General features: G+C 41.7%; 2 protein-coding genes across 2 annotated transcripts in view; both read right to left on the bottom strand.

The window, feature by feature from the left end:
• Window positions 1-24,039, bottom strand: part of ST8SIA6 (ST8 alpha-N-acetyl-neuraminide alpha-2,8-sialyltransferase 6) — a 131,897-nt gene extending 107,858 nt beyond the window's left edge. Inside the window, exons 1-2 of the mRNA XM_057543961.1 lie at window positions 23,939-24,039; window positions 23,375-23,473 (exon numbers count right to left, since the gene is read on the bottom strand). Of these exons, the coding sequence (XP_057399944.1) occupies window positions 23,375-23,473; window positions 23,939-24,039 (200 nt within the window). The remainder of the gene's footprint in view (window positions 1-23,374; window positions 23,474-23,938) is intronic.
• Window positions 2,289-2,615, bottom strand: LOC103016686 (40S ribosomal protein S26-like). Its single transcript, XM_028162436.2, has one exon. The coding sequence runs from the start codon at window positions 2,613-2,615 to the stop codon at window positions 2,289-2,291; it is 327 nt and encodes a 108-aa protein (XP_028018237.2).
• Window positions 24,040-24,600: the final 561 nt, after the last annotated feature.

Raw genomic sequence — 24,600 nt, 5'->3', positions numbered from 1 at the left:
AATAAAAAAATTTAAAAAAAAAGTACTTCATTTTTTTTTTTTTAGACAGTACAAACCCACTTTACTGATGTGGAAGTTGAGGCACAGAGGATGCCAGACCTGACCCAGGCAGACAGGGAGGAAGTCGGGAAGCTGGGCTTCAACCCGGAACGTTCGTCTCCGACCTGACAGTTACCTTCTGTTTGACCGCCCTGCTTTCTCCAGAGGAAGACAGCTGAAATCGTGGACGTGCACGGGATCTCGAGAGGAAAGATGGCCGAGAACAGAAGTTGGGGAAAGGCTTGCACTTAGGAGAGGAACTCATACAGGAGGAAAAGAGGGAGCGGAACTGAGAGCTGACACTGTCAGGGAGGAAGGGGCTCCAAGGGGCCCTCACAGGGCTTAGTTAACAGCACTTCAGAGGGCAGGTTCAAGGTTCAACGTCAGGAGTAAGTAGAGAAGCAGATGAAAGCTGAGGTGGTGCAGCACACCTGTTAAGGTCGGTCAGTGTAAATTAATTCAGCATTTGTAGGACTTTGGGTAAACAGGGACGCTTATGTCACGGCTGGCACTGGAATCTGCTCTTCAAATCAGGCCAGTCTCGAATAGTGAGAACTTTCCAGAAAACTCATCATATCCTTTTGCCCTTGGAGGCGGGGAGAATTTGTCCAAAAAGTGAAGCCAGGTGGCGGCGCTCCACCATCCACTGGGGTCTTCAGCACTCTCCCCCAGCATCCGTTTTCAGCTCTGACTTCCGATTGACTTGGTTCTGTGGAATACTGATCTGGCAGGAGTTGGTGTTGCTGGTGTTCTCGATGGGGTGGCTGAGGATTCAGAAGACTCCTGAGTTGGAAGCTGAAGACGAAATGGATGAGGTAGAATGCCTCCTTGAAGAAGTGAGTCCACAGGGCCCTCTGGCATCTTCCAAAGGAAGGTCTTATCGGAAGGCTGGAAGGATAATCAGGATGCCACCTGAGTGCTCTGTCCCTCCCCAGCTGACGGTGTGGCCCACCAGAAATAAGTACAAGTTATTACAAGCTGGTGGTGAATATGAGCACGTCATCCCTGTGGTTTACCAGTTGAAACGACAGGATGGCTGTGAAAGCACTGGTGTCAGCCTCCAAAGAAAACACACTATGCCCAAGCCAGAGGGACTGCAGTCCAGGAGAGCCTCTCACAAATCATTGGAATGTAACTGTGAGAAATCAAAAACCAAGTTCCCCTGCAAAGTAACAGAGATTCGAGGCAGATGTTATAAAGTTTAGGCAATACCCAGCAGCTCTAGAGGAAACAAATTGCTGAGTTCCAGCTTCAAGGAAGAGCTAAATATTGCATCATATGATATCTCTCTTGATTGAACTATTAAAGCATTGTATCAAAAATCAAGAAAATATGACATTGTAAAAGCCTTTGGAAATATAAGTTGTAAAACAGCAAATAAATTGAATTGCAAAAGTGAAAAAAAAATATTTTTTTTTTTTGTTAGGATTGTTTCCTCACAGTACATTCTTCCATTGAGGTTTAAAATTATTTAATTTTCTAAACTGCCAAAGTATGAAACCATTATTTTACTTTCAGATTTATCTTCTCCCTAATCCAGTTTTTGGTCTTCAGTTAGAACTGACATACCTATTTACAGGTGGTCCTTAATGCTCTGATAGGAATATTTGAGACACGAATTATATTCTTGGAACTGTTTTGTACTGATGGGATTGGATTCACATTTTTATGATTGCTGAAAATGAGAATAAGCAAAAATGAAAATTTTCAAATACTGTTTTTTATAACTGTGCTTACACTTTAAAATGTGATTTTCTTAAATTCCAAGGCTGGTTTCATCCAACAAATAAACCATGATTTTTAGTCTCCCTTTAAATTCTTTGCCACTCAAAACTCGTCATCGCCATTGATTTGGGCTTTTTGTAGGCAGGCTTTTATGACAGTAATACGAGTTGCTCCATTTTGTTTTGACTTTTATCTAAAAATCATTTTACTAATTTTGGATTTTATGTTACAGAGCTGTCAATTTGTACTTTGTGAACTTCACATACCATTCCCTCATCTAGGGGTACTACCACAGTAATGCTACCATGGTGCTAAGGAATTGTGATTGTAATTCCTCTACCCACAGTTGTAAAATGTGAATTTTACATAACAAATAAAAGAGCCAAAAAATTAAAAAAAAAAAAGGTAGACGGTACCTACCTTTTTTTTTTTTTAAAGTATAATTTCCACTTTATTGTCTTCCCAGGGGACAGTATTTCTTCAGTCTTTAAGGACTTAGCTCCTCACATGGGCTTTGGCGGAGGTCATGGGGCAGCACCCGCAGGTCTAAATCGGGGCGGAGGTGTTCGGTCCTTCCGGGCTCCCCGAGAACGACTCCTGACTACGTTGCTGTCAATGGCACAACTCATACAGTAATGCAGTTTCCAATAGACTATGGGAAGCACATAGGCGTCGAAAACGCTCGCTTCGGAAATGTCCCTGATGGCTGCGGTCTCTACGATGTTCCGAATGACAGACTTCTTAATGGCCTTATCCCTGGGCACGCATCCGGCACAGTTGGTGCAGCAGATAGGCTGCACGTGGCCACGGCCCTTTTTGGCATGACCATTATTCCTTCTTTTCTTGGTCATCTTGGAAGCGAGGAGGCGAGAGAGGTTTAAATATTGTTGAGATATGTGTATATATATATATTTTGTAGCAGCTTTATTTTCAAGAGTGAAAACCTAGAAATAACCTAAACGTCCATAAAAAGATGAACGGGTAACCTAACAGTGGTACATCCAGATGAGAATGCTACTCATCAAAAAATAAAGAGATGAGCTATTCGTTTATATCACTGATGAATCTCAAATAACTATGAAACAAAGGAAACCAGAAGAAAAACCCAGTAAACAGTTTATGATTCCAATCAGATAAATTCAAGAAAATGCAAGCGTATCTATTCTAAAGGAAAGTACATCAATGGTTACCTGGAGAGGTGGGAAGGGCAAGGAGAGATAATAATAGCACATGAAGTAAATATGGGCATTATCAGAACTCTGATGATGGTTTCGAGGTTCATACCTAGGTGAAAACTTATTAACTTATAATACTTCAAACATATGCAGTTTAGTACATGTAAATTATACTTTAATATAGCTTTAAAAATTGGCTCAAGATGAAAAAATCTCTATGCCTCACTCTTTCTGGAAAATCGGTTTGGCAACCGTATACTGAATCCACCAACTCTCTCCTGCCCTCTGCAGATCAGTCTTCCCTCAGTGGTAGCAAATATGGAGAGCAATGAAGTACTTCCTGGACACCAAGCCAGGCTCAGCCTCTAAGGGAGAGAGCACCTAACCAACCTGACCTAACTCTGGACCCCAAAAGGCCTCCTGGTGCCTCAAGAAAGCTTGGGACTTCCCTGGTGGCGCAGCAGTTAAGAATCCGCCTGCCAATGCAGGGGACACGGGTTCGAGCCCTGGTCCAGGAAGATCCCACATGCCGCGGAGCAACTAAGCCCATTCGCCACAACTACTGAGCCCGCGCTCTAGAGCCTGTGAGCCGCAACTACTGAAGCCCACACGTCTAGAGCCCACGCTCCGCAACAAGAGAAGCGACCGCAATGAGAAGCCACATACCACAATGAAGAGTAGCCCCCGCTTGCCGCAACTAGAGAAAGCCCACACACAGCAACGAAGACCCAACACAGCCAATAAATAAATAACTAAATAAAAAAGCTAAATGTAGCACTCATGATCCTTTGTATTTCTGCAGTGTCAGTTGTTACTTCTCCTTTTTCATTTCTAATTCTGTTGATTTGAGTCTTCTTCCCTTTTTTCTTGATGAGTCTGGCTAATGGTTTATCAATTTTGTTTATCTTCTCAAAGAACCAGCTTTTAGTTTTATTGATCTTTGCTAGTTTCCTTCATTTCTTTTTCATTTATTTCTGATCTGATCTTTATGATTTCTTTCCTTCTGTTAACTTTGGGGGTTTTTTGTTCTTCTTTCTCGAATTGCTTTAGGTGTAAGGTTAGGTTGTTTATTTGAGGTGTTTCTCGTTTCGTGAGGTAGGATTGTATTGCTATAAACTTCCCTCTTAGAACTGCTTTTGCTGCTTCCCATAGGTTTTGGGTCGTCGTGTTTTCATTGCCATTTGTTTCTAGGTATATTTTGATTTCCTCTTTGATTTCTTCAGTGATCTCTTAGTTATTTAGTAGTGCATTGTTTAGCCTCCATGTGTTTGTATTTTTAACAGATTATTTCCTGTAATTGATATCTAGTCTCATAGCGCTGTGGTCAGAAAAGATTCTTGCTACGATTTCAATTTTCTTAAATTTACCAAGGCTTGATTTGTGACCCAAGATATGATCTATCCTGGAGAATGTTCCATGAGCACTTGAGAAGTGTAATCTGCTGTTTTTGGATGGAATGTCCCATAAATATCAATTAAGTCCATCTTGTTTAATGTATCATTTAAAGCTTGTGTTTCCTTATTTATTTTCATTTTGGATGATCTGTCCATTGGTGAAAGTGGGGTGTTAAAGTCCCCTACTATGATTGTGTTACTGTCAATTTCCCCTTTTATGGCTGTTAGCATTTGCCTTATGTATTGAGGTGCTCCTATGTTGGGTGCATAAATATTTACAATTGTAATATCTTCTTCTTGGATTGATCCCTTGATCATTATGTAGTGTCCTTCCTTGTCTCTTGTAATAGTGTTTATTTTAAAGTCTATTTTGTCTGATAGGAGAATTGCTACTCCAGCTTTCTTTTGATTTCCATTTGCATGGAATATCTTTTTCCATCCCCTCACTTTCAGTCTGTGTGTGACCCTAGGTCTGAAGTGGGTCTCTTGTAGACAGCATATATACAGGTCTTGTTTTGGGATCCATTCAGCCAGTCTATGTCTTTTGGTTGGAGCATTTAATCCATTTACATTTAAGGTAATTATCGATATATATGTTCCTATTACCATTTTCTTAATTGTTTTAGGTTTGTTATTGCAGGTCTTTTCCTTCTCTTGTGTTTCCTGCCTAGAGAAGTTCCTTTAGCATTTGTTGTAAAGCTGGTTTGGTGGTGCTGAACTCTCTTAGCTTTTGCTTGTCTGTAAAGGTTTTAACTTTTCCATTGAATCTGAATGAGATCCTTGCTGGGTAGAGTAATCTTGGTTGTAGGTTTTTCCCTTTCATCACTTTAAGTATGTCCTGCCACTCCCTTCTGGCTTGCAGAGTTTCTGCTGAAAGATCAGCTGTTAACCTCATGGGGATTCCCTTGTATGTTATTTGTTGTTTTAATAATTTTAAATAATAATTATTTTTTAATAATTTTAATAATTTTAAATAATTTAATAATAATTTTAATAATTTTCAATAATTGATTTTAATAATTTTAATAATTTAATGATTTTAATTTTAAAATTTTAATAATTTTAATAATTTAATATTTAATAATTAATAATTTTTCTTTGTATTTAATTGCTTTTAATAATTTTTCTTTGTATTTAATTTTTGATAGTTTGAATAATATGTGTCTTGGCGTGTTTCTCTGTGGATTTATCCTGTATGGGACTCTGCGCTTCCTGGACTTGATTGACTATTTCCTTTCTCATATTAGGGAAGTTTTCAACTATAATCTCTTCGAATATTTTCTCAGTCCCTTTCTTTTTCTCTTCTTCTTCTGGGACCCCTATATTTCGAATGGTGGTGTGTTTAATGTTGTCCCAGAGGTCTCTGAGACTGCCCTTGATTCTTTTCATTCTTTTTTCTTTATTCTGCTCTGCAGTAGTTATTTCCACTATTTTATCTTCCAGGTTACTTATCCATTCTTCTGCCTCAGTTATTCTGCTATTGATTCCTTCTAGAGAATTTTTAATTTCATTCATTGTGTGGTTCATCATTGTTTGTTTGCTCTTTAGTTCTTCTAGGTCCTTGTTAAACGTTTCTTGTATTTTCTCCATTCTATTTCCAAGATTTTGCATCATCTTTACTATCATTACTCTGAATTCTTTTTCAGGTAGACTGCCTATTTCCTCTTCATTTGTTTGGTCTGATGGGTTTTTACCTTGCTCCTTCATCCGCTGTGTGTTTCTCTGTCTTCTCATTTTGCTTAACTTACTGGGTTTGGGGTCTCCTTTTCGCAGGCTGCAGGTTCATTGTTCCTGTTGTTTTTGGTGTCTGCCCCCAGTGGGTAAGATTGGTTCACTTTGTGTAGGCTTCCTGGTGGAGGGGACTGGTGCCTGTGTTCTGGTGGATGAGGCTGGATCTTGTCTTTCTGGTGGGCAGGACCGTGTCCAGTGGTGTGTTTTGGCGTGCCTGTGAACTTATTATGATATTAGGCAGCCTCTTTGCCAATGGGTAGGGTTGTGTTCCTGTCTTGCTAGTTGTTTGGCATGGGGTGTCCAGCACTGGAGCTTGCTGGCCATTGAGTGGAGCTGGGTCTTAGCGGTGGGACAGAGATCTCTGGGAGAGCTCTCGCCAACTGATACTACATGGGGCTGGGAGGTCGCTGGTGGTCCAATGTCCTGAACTCAGCTCTTCAACCTCGGAGGCTCAGGCCTGACACCCGGCCAGAGCACCAAGATCCTGTCAGCCACACAGCCAGGTATGTGGGGAGTTTCTTCCCTTTTGGGAAGTCTGAGGTCTTCTGCCAGCGTTCAGTAGGTATTCTGTAGGAGTTGTTCCACATGTAGATGTATTTCTGATGTATCTGTGGGGAGGAAGGTGATCTCCTCGTCTTACTCCTCTGCCATCTTGAAGGTCCCCCTCAAACTCTTTTTCAAAGTCATAGCACTTGCACTTCCACTGTTGACTGGCTAGTGCCAGCAGTCTCCAAGTCGCATCTCCCACCTGCGTCTGTCGCCTCCAGCACAACTGTGATGCCGCTCGCTGATTCTACCACCACCACTGCCCCAGTGAGCCAGTGGGGGGCCCCCAGGTGAGCTGGGATGCAGAGCTATCCCCCTGTGGCCCGCTGAGGCTCATTCCCCGAGAGGAAATGGTTAATTAGAACACTCAGAACACCAAGTACCTCTGCAGCTGTTCCTGCCCCTGATTTTGCCATAAAGTTCCTGATCTTCAGGGGCACAGAGGGACTCGCCCTTGGCATCCAGGAGCTAAAACTCAAATGTTAACCAGCTTTATCTTCTCACCTCCTAAAGATCCAAAATACAAAAAACAAAAACCTAATGCATTCTTAAAGGTCATCGACAAAGACTATGAATCCTTCTTAATGCTCTAGCATTTCAACATGTCACAGCCTTATTAAACTTAAAAAGGAAAATTCACAAGTTAATTCTGCCACTAAAGAGAAGCCACAGGGTGAAAACTCAAATCCCGACAATTGAGAATAAGACTCCTTAGACAAGAAAGCTTATAAACATCATCGGCGGGGAGCGGGGGTGGTAGGATACCTTCCGTGAGGTAGATCCCAGGAGTTACCGATCTCACTAATCTATTTTATTCTGTCCCCATTTCTCCAGCTTCACAGTCGCAATTTGCATCTATCTATGAGGTGCCCCGATATACCCTCACTCAATTACCTGTGGGCTACATCAATATCCCCACCATGGGGGACTTCCCTGGTGGTCCAGTGGTTAAGACTCCACGCTTCCACTGCAAGGGGCACAGGTTCGATCCCTAGTCGGGGAAGTAAGATCCCACATGCTGCAGGGCGTAGCCAAAAATATATATATATATCCCCACCATGTATGCAGACAGGACCTTCATGGGTTTGCTCTGTTCTCAAACACCAGCTATGGCCTTTGACTGCCAATATTCTACCGAGGCCAGAAACTCATGAAGTTACTGCACAAAACATTCAAACTGTGGTCCAGATTTTGACTAACCACAGTTGGGTCACTGCACCCCAAAAGATCCAAGACTCTACCACCTCAGTTTAATTTGGGGGCATCGTTTGGTCCCCAGAAGGCTGCTCCAAACCATCTCCAGTCAATAACCCAACTTCCCGGCCTCTCAAGCCCAACATCTACTTGCCTATTTGGCTTCTGGAAGCAACATACATCCCATCTACTCATTTCATTAAGATCTATTTAGGCAATCACAAGAAAATCAGGTCAATCTGAATGAAGGGCACCCCAATGACAGGCCCTGGAGGCCACCCCAAAAGCCACCCAGCTAACAATGCCACCAGTGGCATCTGGTGGTTTCTTTACTGTGGAAACTCTACACACTAATTCTCATGCTTTCTGGAGTCTCCTTGCCCGAGAAAGATGGCCCCTCACCTGGCCCCACAGACCACTTGCAAGGTCCCCTGAGTCCAGAAGAAAGGGAATCCATTTATTTTATGGACAAGAGCACCACCATCCCATGTGAATCCACCGGAGAGTTACTTCTTTCCATCCCACTGCCAAGACACAGTAGATAAAGGATGGGCCACAAGGTCAGTCACGTGGGCACTGGAGGAGTCCCTCAGTAAATGTTCATTGTCCATATTTTTACAGACTCCTTGGGGGTAGCTAATGGGTCCACTGTTTGGTCTAACCAACAAGCACAAACTAGATTTCATATTCAGGATTGTTCCCTATGGGGCCTTCCACACTGGGAATATACTACTGCTTTAATATACTATATTGAAGTCTCCCATGACTCAGCTCATTCTAAAGGTCCCATGGAAAAGGCTCACTTTAATGCCATAGCTAACCAACTTGCTCACATTTATTAAGTAAACTCATATAGCACTCCCATTTCCTTGGCTCTAAGGGCCCAGTCACTGTGGACCTTGGATTCTTAAACATGGTATCAAACACCATGGTATCACAATGCCACTGGCTGTAACCAAAACCTTAGCCTCCCAATGCGATTTCTGTGGCCTGTTCTGTCCTGGCATTGTGACCAATGAGGATTATACCAAGGAGCAAATGTCCCTTCATTCATTAGCAAATTGACTGTATTGAGTTGTTGTCCCAATTTGTGGGCATAAGTCACTATGGCCTCACAGTGATTAATACTTATGTGGGCCTACTTTGGGTTTATCCTTCCCAGTATGCTACTGCTGACACCACTGCTGTAGGTCTCACCAAAACTCTGTTAGTTCCCTTTGGGTCCCCAGATATTATCCACTCTGATTGGGGTACACGCTACTCACTCAGTGTAGTCATGAGTCATAAAACAGGCATCGCTGGGAATTCCATTCTTCCTATTGTCTACAGGCAGCAGTCCTAATAAAGAGTCCTAATAAAGAGACATATGACCTATTCAAAGACACCCTCATGATATTACAAAATGGACAGTGGTCTCCCAGATAAATCTCTTTTGCCCTCTGCCATAGTTACCTGGAGCTCTTGACTTTTAAGTCTTATGACATCTTACCAAAATATAACAAGGGTCCCTCTTCTCCTCATTCTAGCCATAAAAGAGAACACTACTCACCTACAGATCTATTAAACCCAAGGAGAATTCCCTTTCCCACTTAACAACACCTGCCCATTCTGCCATCCTTTCTCAAACCTGGAGCCCAGATGAAGGCAGATAAAAAAATGGGGCCTACTGAAAATGAGGGACCTTCCCCCCCAAACAGACTACTCTATATGCCTTAAGAAAGCTGTCTGCCAAAGACTGCTGCCCTCCCCTGTCCCTGATATAACCATTTTAAAGGTTAGCTAACTAGAGGTCCCCCTTTGTAGGAAACAGATGTCTTGGTGCCTTCTTTTAAACTGTAACAGTGGGTCTCATCATACTCTGTGGTATAACAGACACACGTTTATGTATTTTAAACTGTAAAACACAGGCTCAACATCCCCTGTCACTGTGTGCATCTTTCTATGAGGAAAGGAAGATCTTAACTTTGTTCCCAGCACCAACATTCTTCAATAGGAGGTCAGCTCTGGCTCCACTGATTATGGCAATTTGAATGAGGGATTGTTACAGGACTCAGGATGGCAAAGCTCATGGCTTTCATAATAAGAAAAAATGAGAAATTACAACTCCTGGAGCCAAAGGGATACTGATTTTTAGTCACTCTTGTAATAATTCCTCAAACGTAAATTGCTTCAAGGTCTTAGGATTATCTGTGGACTCATAAGGTGTCTACAAAACTCCTGTGTACTCACTATTCTCTCCCTCTCTTTCTCTCTGTTCCTGAATTTTCCTGGAGAGCCATCCTCCCCTCCCCACCTCGGGACATCCCACTTTGTGTAATAAACCTTTCTTGGGTCATAACAAGGACTACTGTCATGAGCTTCAGGAGGGAGCTGCCCCACTCATGGTGGAACTACTAGAAGAGCCATCACAAAAGGTGTGAAGTGGAGACCTCACTGTGGTTTTGATCTGTATTTCCCTAATGACTAATGATGTTAAACATTTTTTTAATATGCTTATTGGCCATTTATATCATCTGTATATCTTCTTTGGTGAAATGTCTATTCAAATCTTCTGCCCATTTTTAAATTGAGATGTCTTCTTGTGAGAGCTCTTGATATAGTCTGCATACAAATCTTTTATTGGATACACAATTTACAAATATTTTCTCCCAATCTGTGGGTTATCTTTTTAATATTCTTAGCGGTGTATGTGGAAGCACAAAAGCTTTTAATTTTGATAAAATTATAATTTATCAATTTTTTCCTCTATTGATTACACTTCTGGTGTTGTATCTAAGAACCCTACCTAATCCAAGGCCACGAAAATTTTCTGTGTTTTCTTCTAGAAGCTTTATGGTTTTAGCTCTTAAGGCTATGACCCATGTCGAGTTAATTTTGTGTGTATAGTGTCAGGTAAGAGTCTAAACTCATTTTTTTGCATGTAGAGATCCAGGGGCATGTAGACACTACCCTCACTCCACCATCTGGAAGTCCCGCCTCTAAACTTGTTAATTAATTTAAATAAGTTTCATTTTAAAGAATTTGTTACACTGAATAAAATTCATAGATTTTTAAATTACATTTACAAAATTAATTACATTTATTAAAAAACCCCTGAAAGTTCCACATTTGAAACTACCCCAAACACCAGCCCTCTACTGATTTTTATAGTAAAGATGATATTAAACAATCTTTTAAATGTGATACATGTCTTATTCTCACCACTCTTGAGAAAAATGGAGGAAATCCTATAGTGTTCAAAATTCTGTAAAACCTACACTTTTTTCAGATTGCTAGAGCTTTACTAAGAAACCAGCCTATAGTTTACATACATGAGTAGTTAATACACTATACAATCAATTTTTATGTGGCGACCTTCTAGCTTAGAATATGCATCTTGGTTTAAAAGGATCTTCCATCAGAAGTCCAGCATAAATATGAGGAACACTAAATCTTTGCTTTGGCCATGCATTTTTTAAAATCATTATTTACCCTAAAGTTACATTTCTATGAAAAGTTTCCAATGCTCTGTGAATTTTCAAAGAGTTCTCAAAACCCCACAGAAGCAGCAGTTCTATGATGGACTGCAGAGATAAATGATCACTAACCTCTAAATTTTTTATTAGAAAAAAATTCTCCTAGGAGTACAAGTATCATAAAAGTTCCCGTCTACTTATTCAAATTTTTTGTTAATGTATCAATATGTTCTCCCTTTAAGAAATGTTTGCAGATATGAGTTTTCAACCCTGCAGTTTTAATCCATCCTCCAATTACAAAATTTTATTTGATATAATCACACACAACCACACAATTATAAATCAGGTTTTGCGAACACTGGTATTTTACCAAGGGAAGCTCGTTAAATGGCTCTCTTGCAATGCAACATGGTAACGTGTACCTTCAAAAACCTAGTACCACTACTGACACAAGGCAAGAGGACTCAAATCCTAACACACTGGGGGTTCCAGATAACTTTGGTGAAAGAAACAGACAAGACACAGACCTCACCGAACTACAATCTATCTCATGAATAAAAGTCCCCAGGCATGGAAAACATGAGTATTTTGCAGCCCCAAAATAAACAGGGAGTATTGGATAAACTCCCAAATCAAAAACACAAAAATGTGCCCACAAACTTAATGTGCAAATAGTAAAGCTATGGTGACAAATATAAACATGTTAAAATACGGATGTTCCCCTGAAATAACAAAGTAGCACATATGCTATAAAAAAATACACTCCAGACACAAAATTTTGGATCACACATTATATCTCACAGAGTACAGAAATAATGAGGTATAATATCAAAAAGAATATATGGAATATTGAGTATATCCTCCTGAGACAGCACGTGAGGGTACCAGTTGAATCCAACTAAGATTCCAGGAGCCAGTGGGAGATTTTAATCAGTTTCAAAATTAATGGTCTTTACAACCTACAACTTTAGTTTTTTGGAATACCATAGTTTAAAAATTATGTGTTAGAGAATTCTAGTGTTTTTAGAACTAACAACTGTAACTGACAAGATAATGGGAATTATTTTTCAATAATTTCAAAAGCTCAGGTTATGCCCTATAAAATTATCTTTAGAAATAATATGCCCATGGATATGACTGTTCCCAAGAAATTACTGACTGATTATCTACAGCATGTATTCTTAGTACTTCGTGGAACAAAATAAAGTTTTTTAAACCTGAAAGTACAGACAAGATAGATTTAACTGCCCTGGACAAGCTAACTCTCTTACTGAGTACAGATAAGTATACTAAAGCCATAACCATCTTCTTAATGGCAAAAGGAGACATGAAACAAGACACCAGAATGCGAGAACACTTCCCTAAAGTTTACTCAAAGCATCAATTGCCCTTTAAAGAGCCTCTTTTTCGGCCCCCAAATGAGAGGTCGCAGAACCTCTGCACCCTGAAACCACAGAGCAGCTTCTGCTAGTGGCTCTAAAAAGAATAACTTCTCCTGACAGATGAGGAGATGCATTTATTTCCTTTTCTTCTCGTCACATCCCTTCTGCTGTGTCCCAGCCTCACCTCTCAATATTTCCTCTGTTAGCACCTAATCCTTCCAAATGTTTGTGCTTCTCTATAACTCCTGAAAAAAAAAAAAAAAACTTTATTCCTTCCCCAGGCAGGCAGGCTTTTTTTCTGTTGTTTCATCCTAATGCCTGTTGGTTCAAGGAAAATGTCTATGAAGGGCACAAGTCCAGACAGCGCTAAGGCCACCTTGATTTACATTGCAAGGGAACTGCCCGGTGCAAACAGTATTGTCTGCTGACGGCCTAATGTCACCTCTGAAGTCATAAAAGGAAACACCCCGGCTCTCGGTGAAGAGAGGCCCTGTCAAGCAGGCAATGGAGTGATATGAAACAGAAAATTTAATTCCATCTCCAGCCACCTCTGAAGTGAGAGTCGGGCCAATCGCACACCATTTCTTCCTGAACTCCGGATCCCCTGTCCACTTCCCCTACAAAGCAAAGGAAAGAGCAGAACATTTCTTCATGTCTTGCAGGTTTATCCTGGCTTTGCTGTCCGCATGTCAATGGGCCCACAGAAGCCTGGCAGGGACTAAAGGCTGTGTTCTGAAGCCCTCTCTCTGGGTTGCCTCCCCCTGGACAATGGTGCCCTGCAGCTTACACCAGACCAGAGCAGCCAAAGGCATGACACAGGCACCAGGGAACGAAGGGACTGAAAAAATGTCAATCTGGGAAGCACCATACATCCATTTTCAAACAGGGAACACCAGAAGTGCAGAAATGGGGGAGAACTCCCTGTATACCTTTAAAAGAAGAGCTGCAATTAACACATAGGATTGGGAAGTAGGGAAGGAGGCAGAATGCAAGATGTAAAGCCTCATTTCAAAGGAACCCAGCAACCAGACTCCAAGCAGCTTTAAAACATACTGAATTTTCAAAATCAGGACACACGGAGTACCATTACTTCTAAAAGCAAAGAAGTAAAGATGCCAATTCTCAAAAGTAAAATTTAATAGCCTTCATCTACTTGGAGGGCGGGGTGCAGAGGAAAGGGGTAAAAGGGTAAAAATCAGCTAGCTGTTCCAGAGTTATGTTTAGCTCTACAGCCTTCTTTTTTTACAACCTCTAGTTCACGCTCATCTTGAATTTTCTGAAGCTCGCAGTTATGACCCCAGTGTGAGCATGGACAACAGAAAAATGTCCAATAAAACATTATCACAACTTTCAGTGTAAGACAGTGAGGCGTCAACAAGGTCTGATTCTCCCTCTTCCAGACTGTTTACATTCTTACGGAAGTACACAAGTCTACACAAAATGACAACCACGCATTTTGATGGCAACAGATAGCTGCTTTAGAAATGTGTCAGGTTGGGAGAGGAAAAGTTATTAGTAATAGGGCATCACGTGGAGAAATTACCAGCAGCTGATGTAAATTTTCACCCCTGAAACAGAGCAGGTCTAGGGAGAAAAAAAACTGGAGCGGTTTTGATCTTCCTCCCACTGCCTGTCTTTATTTACCTGAGATGGAGAGCCTGCCCCAACCGGAAAATCAGGTGGCTACTCCCACACAGGAAGGACCTGCTTCCTGAGGCAGCAGGAACTGGTTTGGGCGCTGCTGTACCAGTGCTTAGGCACTGCTGCCTTTCTACAGCCTCTTGAGATTACACCACCATCATATCATAGCATATCATACTGTACCATATATTATATCATTATCATAACATATCATATCATTACCATATTATACTATACCATATTATACCATACCATATCACATCATTCCACACTACATCATATCATACTATACCGTATCATTACCATATCATGTCATTTCCATATCATACCATGTCATATCATATCATATCATTTATAAAGCAGCACTGAGGGAATGGAAGGGGATAGAAAGGGAATCAGCCATCTCACACACCCTGGGATGTGAAGGGGGTGGCAGATATGGGGAGAGCCCCAGGAGCCCGGCCCTTTCTGGATTTCCGGTGACATATGTCACCCACCATCCCTGGCAGCAGCAGAAGTCCAGGTTGATTAGGATCACTCAGGAATATAGGCACTTTCTGACAGTCATGAGGTCAAGACAGGGGAGCAAGAGATAGCTTTAAGGTCCAGTATTTAAAAAGCCAAATAAGTAAAATTTATGTTACCTGTATTTTGCCAGATTTGTTTTTCAATTCAAATTTTTAAAAAATCAGACATTTATTTAAGGGCTAAATGGCTCAGCCTCTCATCTGGTGGACGCTCTAAGAAGGGGGATCTTTCAGCACTTGGTGGGAGCCACTGGGGGTTCTAAGGCATTCTTTCTGATGAGCACAAGGCCAGAGAAAGGACTCCTCATTTGGGGATATATAAATTAAAAAACAAGCCCCCCGGGAAGGATAAATTAGGAGTATGGCATTAACAGGTACACACCGCTATATATAAAATAGATAAACAACAAGGATTTAATGTATAGCACAGGGAACTATATTCAATACCTTGTAATAACCTATAATGGAAAAGAATCTTAAAAGATATATATATCTATATATCTGAATCACTTTACTATACACCTGAAACTAACACAATATTATAAATCAACTATAGTTCAGTAAAAAAAAAAAAATAGGAATTAGAATAATACCTACCTCATCAGTTCTACTGCATGTAATAAATAAATTAACATATGTAAAAAAAGCCTCCCAAGTTATAAAACTTATTAAAAGATTCTCTAACTTAGGGATAGAACATTATTCTTAAGATGCAGAGAAAAATCATACTTCAGAAAAACATTTACTATAAGAAACAGAAGAAACCTTTAGAAAGCATTTGCTTCATGTTCTCAAGAAAATATGAAGAAATGGAAGGTGAGGTTTAAAAGGCGACTTCGATGCTTTCTAAGATATAAACTGAGCTGATAAGAAGCAGGCTGAAAGAAGGAAAAAATTGTAACATCTAAAAATGTAATAGATATACTGTTTTAGACAGGGCAAAACAAAATTGACACGAAGAGAAAAATAATTCAGGAATGTAGAGGACAAATTTGAGAAGCCATACCAGAGAGCAGAGGAAAAGGACAAAGACAAAAGCAGACTCAGAAAGAGAAGTGAAGTTGTTTGCACGGGACCGGGATGGTGGGTAAGAGGTATAGTGACGGAACACAGAAAGTGAAGACTGTCTTCTCAAAATAAAAGCAGACTCTGTGGAACACATCGAATAATCAAAGGTATACTACACAATTTTTTAAATTTAAAAATAACCTGGTCAGTGGATTAAAAATGCTTATAGACAAAATTAATCAAAAGAGGTCGTTGCAAAGACATAGCACTGTGAATTTTTTAAATTTTCAGTTCAAGAAAAAATCCTGACAGAATCCAGTAAAACAAATGATCAAATAGGTTACTTATGAAGAAATAAAAATAATATTACCTTTATTTCTCTCTCAGAGTCCTAACAGCCTGAAAATAGAGGAATATCTTACGAAAGTTTTAAGATGAAAATTTTTTTAAAGTGGAGTTGTGATGCAATAATTAACTACTCATGGATGAAAAATAAGAATTGCATTCTTAAATATCTGAAGTTTCAGAAACACTACTATCCACATTCCAAAGCTAAAACTATTAGAAGAAAGAAGACATGCCAACTGACCAAGAAAGGAATGGAAACAAAACAAAAGAAATGAGGAGAGGATCATTTAGAGACAAATGTCAAACACTGAAAAGAGAATCTAAATGGTATTTTTAGATTTGTAAGCAGTTGTTTAATTCAAATTTAAAAAATAGTAATTTTCAAAGGAGAAAGTATATAATAGAATAATAGTAACTTAATAAAAAGCCCACCCCTTTTGCCATGTGCTAAAAGAAGTTCTAGAAGGAGGAAAGATTTAAATATTTTAAAATGAGAGATGTCCACTTATCTCAGGGTACTAAATATATCAATAAATTATCAATAAATTAATCAATTCAAAAGCAGAATTGACAATAAAAATAGATATAAGTGACATGAATACAGAAAAGTTGAAAACTTCTACAGATTAAATAACCACAGACATAATTAAATGTTAACTATATTAGAAAGCCAATTTAAATGCATGATAAATAAAAGTTTGATGCTTTTGACACTTATAAACCTCTTGTAAATCAACAAGTAACTAGAATATCTTTATAGTAAAAGAGACAAGGCTATGAAGAGCCAATTTTAAAAAAGAAGAAGATGAAGAGGGTGTGGAGAAAAGGGAACCCTCCTACACTGTTGGTGGGAATGTAAGTAAGTTGGTGCAGCCACTATGGAGAACAGTATGTTCTTCAGGAAACTAAAAATAGATTTACCATATGATCCAGCAATCCCACTCCTGGGCATATACCCAGACAAAATTATAATTCAAAAAGATACATGCACCCCTATGTTCATGGCAGCACTATTCATAATAGCTAATACACAGAAGCAACCTAAATGTCCATCGACAGATGAATGGATAAAGAAGATGCAGTACAAATATACAATGGAATACTACTCAGCCATAAAAAAAGAACAAAATAATGCCATTTGCAGCAACATGGATTCAGCTAGAGATTCTCACACTAAATGAAATAAATCAGAAAGAGAAAGATAAATACCATATGATATCACTTATATGTGGAATCTAAAATTGGCACAAATGAACCTATCTATGAAACCAAAACAGAATCATAGACATAAAGAACAGACTTGTGGTTGTCATGGGTGGGGGTGGGGAGAGGGATGAGCTGGGAATTTGGGGTTGCTAGATGCAAACTATTACATTTAGAATGGATAAACAACAGGGTCCTACTGTATAGCACAGGGAACTATCAATATATCCAATCTAGTGGGATAAACCATAATGGAAAAGATATTGAAAAAAGAATGTCTATATGTGTAAAACTGAGTCACTTTGCTGAACAGCAGAGATTGGCACAACTTTATAAATCAACTATACTTCAATTTAAAAAATTTTTTAAATAATAAAAAATTTAAAAGAAGATGTAAATGGTCAACAAACATCTTAAAAATTAAACACAATGGTTAACAAATAAATACATATTAAGACAACAGTGAAATACTATTCTTGAGTATGAAATTTTAAAAAGTGAAAAGAAACTCTAATGCACAGAACTGGCAACAATTTGCGATAATGGTCACTCTCATATACTGCTTACAAAAGAATAAATTGGAACAACTTTTGTTGTTGGACAAGTCATAGCAACACTTTAACATTTTCACATATTCTTTGATCAAGCCCCTCCACTTCTAGGAATTTATCTGAATAATCAAGATTGTGTGTAAGGCTATAAATTTGTTCATATTAGAGCACACATCAAAATCAAAAATAATAAACAACTGAAGTGACCAAAGGGAAGAATAAATAAATTACAGTACGTGCATACGTTCAAACACCATGCTCTAAAAATTATGTTGCAGAAGAATACTAATGACATGAAGAAAAGCTCAGATGCTGTTTACAAAAACGTTACTAATCCATACCAAAATATGCATAGCAAAATTACTAGATATGTGCATATAAAATTACTGAAAATATGAATACTAGCATTTTTTTCGACATTGAAATGACAGGTGGTTTTCCTTTTCAGTGTGTTCATCTAAAAACATACAATAAAATCTCTGCAGTAATGCTCCCTACAATAATATCAGTTGGGATATAACATGACTGACTTTTGATGTCTGCCCTTTACTGAACCCCAGTTCTCTAGAGGGACAAATCAAGTTCTACTACAGGGAGGAAGGGTCACAGGGAATGGAAAGAAAGGTCATTAATGGCAATAGCAGGTGAACCTCTCTAGGAAAGCAGAGAAGTGGAAGTGGGGTCCCCACAACTCTGGTGGACTTGTAGTCCAATCCTCCCAGATGGGCCAGTGAAAGAGGCACCAACTCAGCAGGACATTCAAAGAACAGTGGCTTCTATCCAGAAAGTCCCAGCCAGCCACAGGATCCTGAATCATCACCGTGGATATTAAAGCCAAAATGGACACTGCCACTAAAAGATGGAAAACCATAACTGAGACCTAGATGATTTCCTTGGAGGGACCCTGGAATTCGAAACCAGACAGTTACACACACTTGCTCTGGCCATGTCATTAATGTCACAATAATCCGATCTCTCATGTCTAATGACTGAATATTTGGGAGCTCACTTATCACATTATGGCAGGATTTTATTTGGTGTCTTTTATAATCAAAAATGAAATTAATATTATTTAAGAACACATATTAAATTAATATTTAAGAAAAAAAATTCCAACCACTTGGAAATTTAAAAGTATTCTCCTAAAAGACAGGCTGAAAGCTAGGCCTCTTGCTCCAAACAGACAAGCTGTGAATGCAAAGGAAAAGTTCTTGAAGGAAGTTAAAACTGCTACTCTGGGGGTCGGGGAGAGTACTTTCCTAAAGAACTATGGGGGTAAAATTAAAATGTTCTAATGTTATTATAAATAATTTAGAATATATTTTTAAAAACCAAAACACTATGTATCCAAATTTACAGAACAGGTGCAAAGCTGCATTCAAAGGAAAATGCATAGTAGTAAATGCTGTTACAAAGAAAAAGGGAAAAATCGATAAATGAAGCATTCACTTCAAAACATTAAGTTGGAAAAAAAGGAATGATATTTTAAAAGATAAAAATAACACAAAGGAAAAAAAACCCAAACAAACCAAAAAACAAACAAAAAAAACAACCACATAAAGGAAATAGAACACAGAAATACATCAGAAGTGAGAAATAAATCCAAGAGCTGTTTGTTTGAAAAACAAACAAACCAATATCGCATACTGACAAAGTTTACTAGAAAGAGAAACAATCCATTGTGATGGGGTCATATTTTGAGAATTGTTAGTATATTTTTCTCTTTTGTCTTTCTGACTTTGACATGACTTTTCCCTAGTTATTCTGAAGCATTCTTTGGGGGAGTATAAAGAGATAAAGACTTTTTCCTAAAAGAATGCAAAGAGAAAGAATAAGGTAATATTCAGCTTTGGACAAGCGAAATAGGATCTGCTACAGCCCCAAGAAAAGATTCTCTAAATTCCTCCCATTATGCCTCTTTAGCACATTAACTACCTTACCTGCAAGACTCAGCTCCTGGAGCTTTCCCAATTTTTTTTTTTTTTTTTTACTCCCAGTCCCCACAATGTACCCTTAAGGCTCAGGTTTGAGTCACGACAAAAAAAAAAAGAAACTATGATGCAGGTGAAGCCTGCACATTTCCAGCCTAGAGCAAAGATGGAAAAAGGAGAAAGAAAGGAAAGAGAGAGCTTTGGCTTGGAGAAAGGTGAGGGTAACAACAAGGGTAGATGGGGCTTTGTCTCCTCCCCCAATTAGGACTCTGGAAAAAGATCACTTCTTGGGCAGTCTTCTACCGTGAAACTAACTTAACATAGGGTCACATCCACTTTGTGGGGCAAGTAGAGGGAGGTACTGATACTTAAGCTTCCTGAACCAGCCTTGGTCCGTGTATGTTTAGATAGGGCCCCAAAATAGTGGGGAGGCTGGCTGAAGCTAGCCAGCTAGAGCTGGGTGAGGTAGTAGCATTGTAGCAAATGTTGCAGAGGACAACTCAGGATGGAACTAAAAGAGAATCTTCACCGGATCCCTGAAATGTAGCATTAATGGGAGCTCAGGTGAGACCAAGACAGTGGAGAGTACCAGCAGGTGGAAGGCCTGAGGGAGAAGAATGAACCACAAACTGCAGCTTTCATCGCTGGCTATCATCGGGGTACCCATCCAGCAGATGGGAAATGGACAACATCCCCTTGGAGACTAGAGGGTCAAAGGATACCATGATCATGAACCCCACCTCTGAACTCTACCACCGCACCTCAGCCCCTCTCCCCCTTAGATCTGGGTATCATCTGAAAGTCAGAGAAGACGGTGGAAACAATCTGAAAGAGTGGGCATTTGCTCCCAGAGAGAATAAACATACCAGAAAGAGATGCTTAAGTTGGCACATCTGACTAAGCTTTAACCTGGACACACACACACACACACACACACACACACACACACACACACTCCATCGTGCCCAGCACCTGTGAAAGACTACACAGCGGGCAGATTGAGAGTGTGGGATTCTGGGTCCACATGGCCTGGGTCTGACTCCTGGGTCCACAGTTTGTCAACTCTGTGACTTTGGACAGTTGACTCCATCTGCCTGTGCCTGTTCCCTCATCTATAAAGTGAGCATCTTAAGACTTTCTCTTGGTATTTTTTGAAGATTAAGCGAGCTAATAAATGTAAAGGACTTAGATCAGTGTCCACAATAAGCATTCAGTAAATGCTGGCTACCCTTATTGCTTTTAGTATTATTATTATACTATTACTTATACCTTCTACCTACAGTTGGGGCTCTTGGAAGAGATCAGACCAGCTACAGAAAAATCAAAATTATAATTTCTCTACACAACCGAGTAGTATGGATTAAAATTTGTACCCCTGCCGCACAAACCATCAATCATAAATGATAAAGGGGATATAAAGTAGATCAAAAGACAAGTTTTGAAAAAATACAACAGAATGGTACAAAATATAAAACCTTAATAAAATGAACCACATCCTGAAAAAAATATGAATTACCTGTATTAGCTCAAGAAGTATGCCAAGTAGAAAGAAGTACGCCAAAAGAAGTACGCCAAAAGAAGCTGAAAAATTCATCCAAGATTTACCTCCAAAAAGGCCTATGACCAGATAATTTAATTAGTACTTTCTAAGTCTTCCCAAGGGACAACACCAGAATGTATAACAGTACCAGGACTTGGAAAAAGATGCAACGCTCCCCAATTCACTGGAAAACTACTACCTATAATACACAACCCTGTATAAAGTAAAAGTACAGGCTAATATTTTTCTCTAAAGCTTTGTTACCCCAGGATCTCTCAGTGCCTCTGATACACTGTGAGATTCCAGTCGGAGGCTGCAGAAGGCAATGTCGTGCTGCACTTCAAGATTCCTTCTGGGATCCCCCAAACCCTTCTGATGGTCATGCAGGAACTACACCAGAGCCTTAAGTCATGCAGTCAGAAAATTAAGATGGTCCAAGATCCAAGAATACACAGAAAGATACATAGGGGAAAAGGGATTCACAAGACATAGAGGAAAAGAGACAGTATACAAAATGGGAAAAATAGGGACTTCCCTGGTGGTGCAGTGGTTAAGAATCCACCTGCCAATGCAGGGGACACAGGTTCGAGCCCTGGTCTGGGAAGATCCCACATGCCTTGGAGCAACTAAGCCCGTGCGCCACAACTACTGAAGCCCGCGCACCTAGAGCCCGTGCTCTGCAACGGGAGAAGCCACGACAATGAGAAGCCTGCGCACTGCAACGAAGAGGAGGCCCCGCTCACCGCAACTAGAGAAAGCCCGCGGGCAGCAACGAAGACCCAATGCAGCCAAAAAGAAATAAATAAAATAAATAAATTTATTAAAAGAAGCAAAAATAGTAGCAAGGCTGAGGCTCAAAGCAGTAGATCCTGCTGGTGAAAATGTAAACTGATTCAACCCATCCAGGAAGCAACTGGCCAAATGTATTCAGAACCTAAAATGTACATACTCTTTGATCTAATCATTCAACTTCTATCAATCCACCCCGGAGAACTGAAAATGCAGATAAAGATCTACATACAAGGATGTACTTCATAGAATTATTAATAGCAAACAAAACAAAACAGGGAACAATCTAAGTGTCCAAAAATACAAAGTTATATAGGTTACGGCACATTCATACGATGAATTATGCAACAATTAAAAGCAATGTTTTACAAAAAAACATTGTAATAACACATATATGTCTGATTTTTAGGGGAAAAAGGCAGAACAAATTACAATGTACAAGTATATTAAGTATAATATATTAAGTATATTTAAAATATAAAATAAAGTATATTTAAAATATAAAATATTAAGTATATTTCCCAAATACATGTACATGGGAAAAACTCCTGGAAGAATATAAACCCAAAACCTTAATATGATCTCTGGGTGGTGGGACTCCGAGTGAATATTTTTAAATCCATTTCTCATATCATCTAACTTTCTGCACTAAGAATGGGTTACTTTTACGACAGGTTAAAAAGAAAAGATAAAACCCAAATAATTATTGCACATGGATAAATACTCCCAGGAGTGACAAAGAAAAATTTTGTCTCCATTCACTAAGGACAAACACATCAACACTGAGCACAGAATCCACGCTCCCAAACGTGAATCTTACACCGGTGCACTTGAAAGCATAAAGACACAAAGCAAACCAACCAAACCTCTCAAGAGACACGCTGAGCTGCTTCTCGAGGTTTTCAGCACACCATTATCGCGCGGGGAACTCAGCACCCATTTTTTTCAAAGTGCAGCTGCTTTCCTATCTCCCTTGGTTCGAAGAAATCCACATCGAGGGGCAGGCTTTACAGGCGAGGTTGAGGGAGTGTGAGAGTTACACGCGCGCGTAGGCACACACATCCTCTCTCTCTCTCTCAAATCCACTCAATCGTGTGGTCCCAACAGACAAGTCGAAGCGAGCCCCGCGGTGCAGCCGCGCCCCATCCCCGAGCCGCGGCGCCCCCGCCCTCCGGCCGCCCGGCGCCGCGGGTACCTGTTCGTGGTGCGCGGGGGCCGGGTCGGCGGGCTCCCGGGCGTCCTCGGCGCGGCGCGGGTGCTGTGGATGGCCGCCCTGCTTTCCTCCACCAAGAACCTGCACAGCCGGGAAGCAAACTAAGTTGGGGAGCAGTGGGCTGGCAGGCTCGGCCTCGCGCTCGCAGCCCAGCGGCCGGGACATCCTCGCGCGCCCTGGCTCCCGGCGCAGCTCCCAGACCCCGGAGTTTGCGAAGAGGCTCGGGGCGGGAAGAAAGGGAAAGCGCGGACCCGCGGGAGAGCCCGGGTGACCGACGGGAAACCCGACGGCAGGTCCGGCGCCGCAGCTCCCTCGCCTCCCTGACCGGTCCCCCGGCGCCCCAGCCGGCGCCCGGCCGCGGCTAGCGTCGCCCCTCCGATACCCGCCACGCACCCAGCCCGCCTCCCGGACGCCCCCGTCCCACCCCACCCTCAGGCCGCCGCTGCCCGTCGGCTCGTCCTCGCAGCGACCGAAAGTCCGCGCGCCCGAGAGGAACGGGGGGAGGGGGCGGCCGGGGCCCCCCCGGGGCGCGCGGCGGTGGATTACCTGGGGCGGGCGGGCGCGTCGGTCGAGCACCAGAGCAGGCGCAGCAGCAGCAGCAGCAGGAGGCTGGCGAGCAGGGCGAGCAGCGCGCCTCCCGGCCGCATCCTGAGCCACAGGCGCAGCCGCCGCCGCCGCCGCTGCCCCGGCGAAGCGCAGCCCGGGCGGCCCCGAGTCGCGCCTCCCGCCGCCGCCGCCGTCGCCGCAGCCACGCACACCTCCAGCGTTCAAGGCGGCGGGGAGGGAGGGGCGGCGGCGGCAGCGGCGCGCGCCCCCGGCCCCGCCCGCCCGGTCTCGGCGGGCAGAGGTAGCCGCCGCGGCCCGGCTCTCTCCCCCGGCTCCCGCCCAGCCCCGGATCGCTGTGGCAGCCCGGCTGGCGGTGGCGAGGCGCCCAGCTCGCCTCCTCTCCTCCCGGAGGCGCTCGGCGCTGCTGCGGGCTCCGGTCGCCGCCGCCGCCGCCGCGCGGGGTCACCTGAAGGTTGGGGCTCGGGAGCTGGACGCCGTGCTGATTGGGCTCCAACTTTCCTGCGCCCTCACCTGCCCCTGGGCGGCCGCGCGCTCTTCCCCGAAGCCCACGCAGCCCGCCCAGGCGGACCACACCTGGCTCTGCGCCCCTGCGGAGAACAGCGAGGGCTCGGAGAGGCGAAAGAAGAGGGAGGGCCCACTTC

Source organism: Balaenoptera acutorostrata, chromosome 3, assembly GCF_949987535.1.
Source record: "Balaenoptera acutorostrata chromosome 3, mBalAcu1.1, whole genome shotgun sequence".
Taxonomy (NCBI): Eukaryota; Metazoa; Chordata; class Mammalia; order Artiodactyla; family Balaenopteridae; genus Balaenoptera; species Balaenoptera acutorostrata.
Note: the sequence above shows the minus strand (reverse complement) of the source record. Positions and strands in the feature narration are given on the sequence as shown.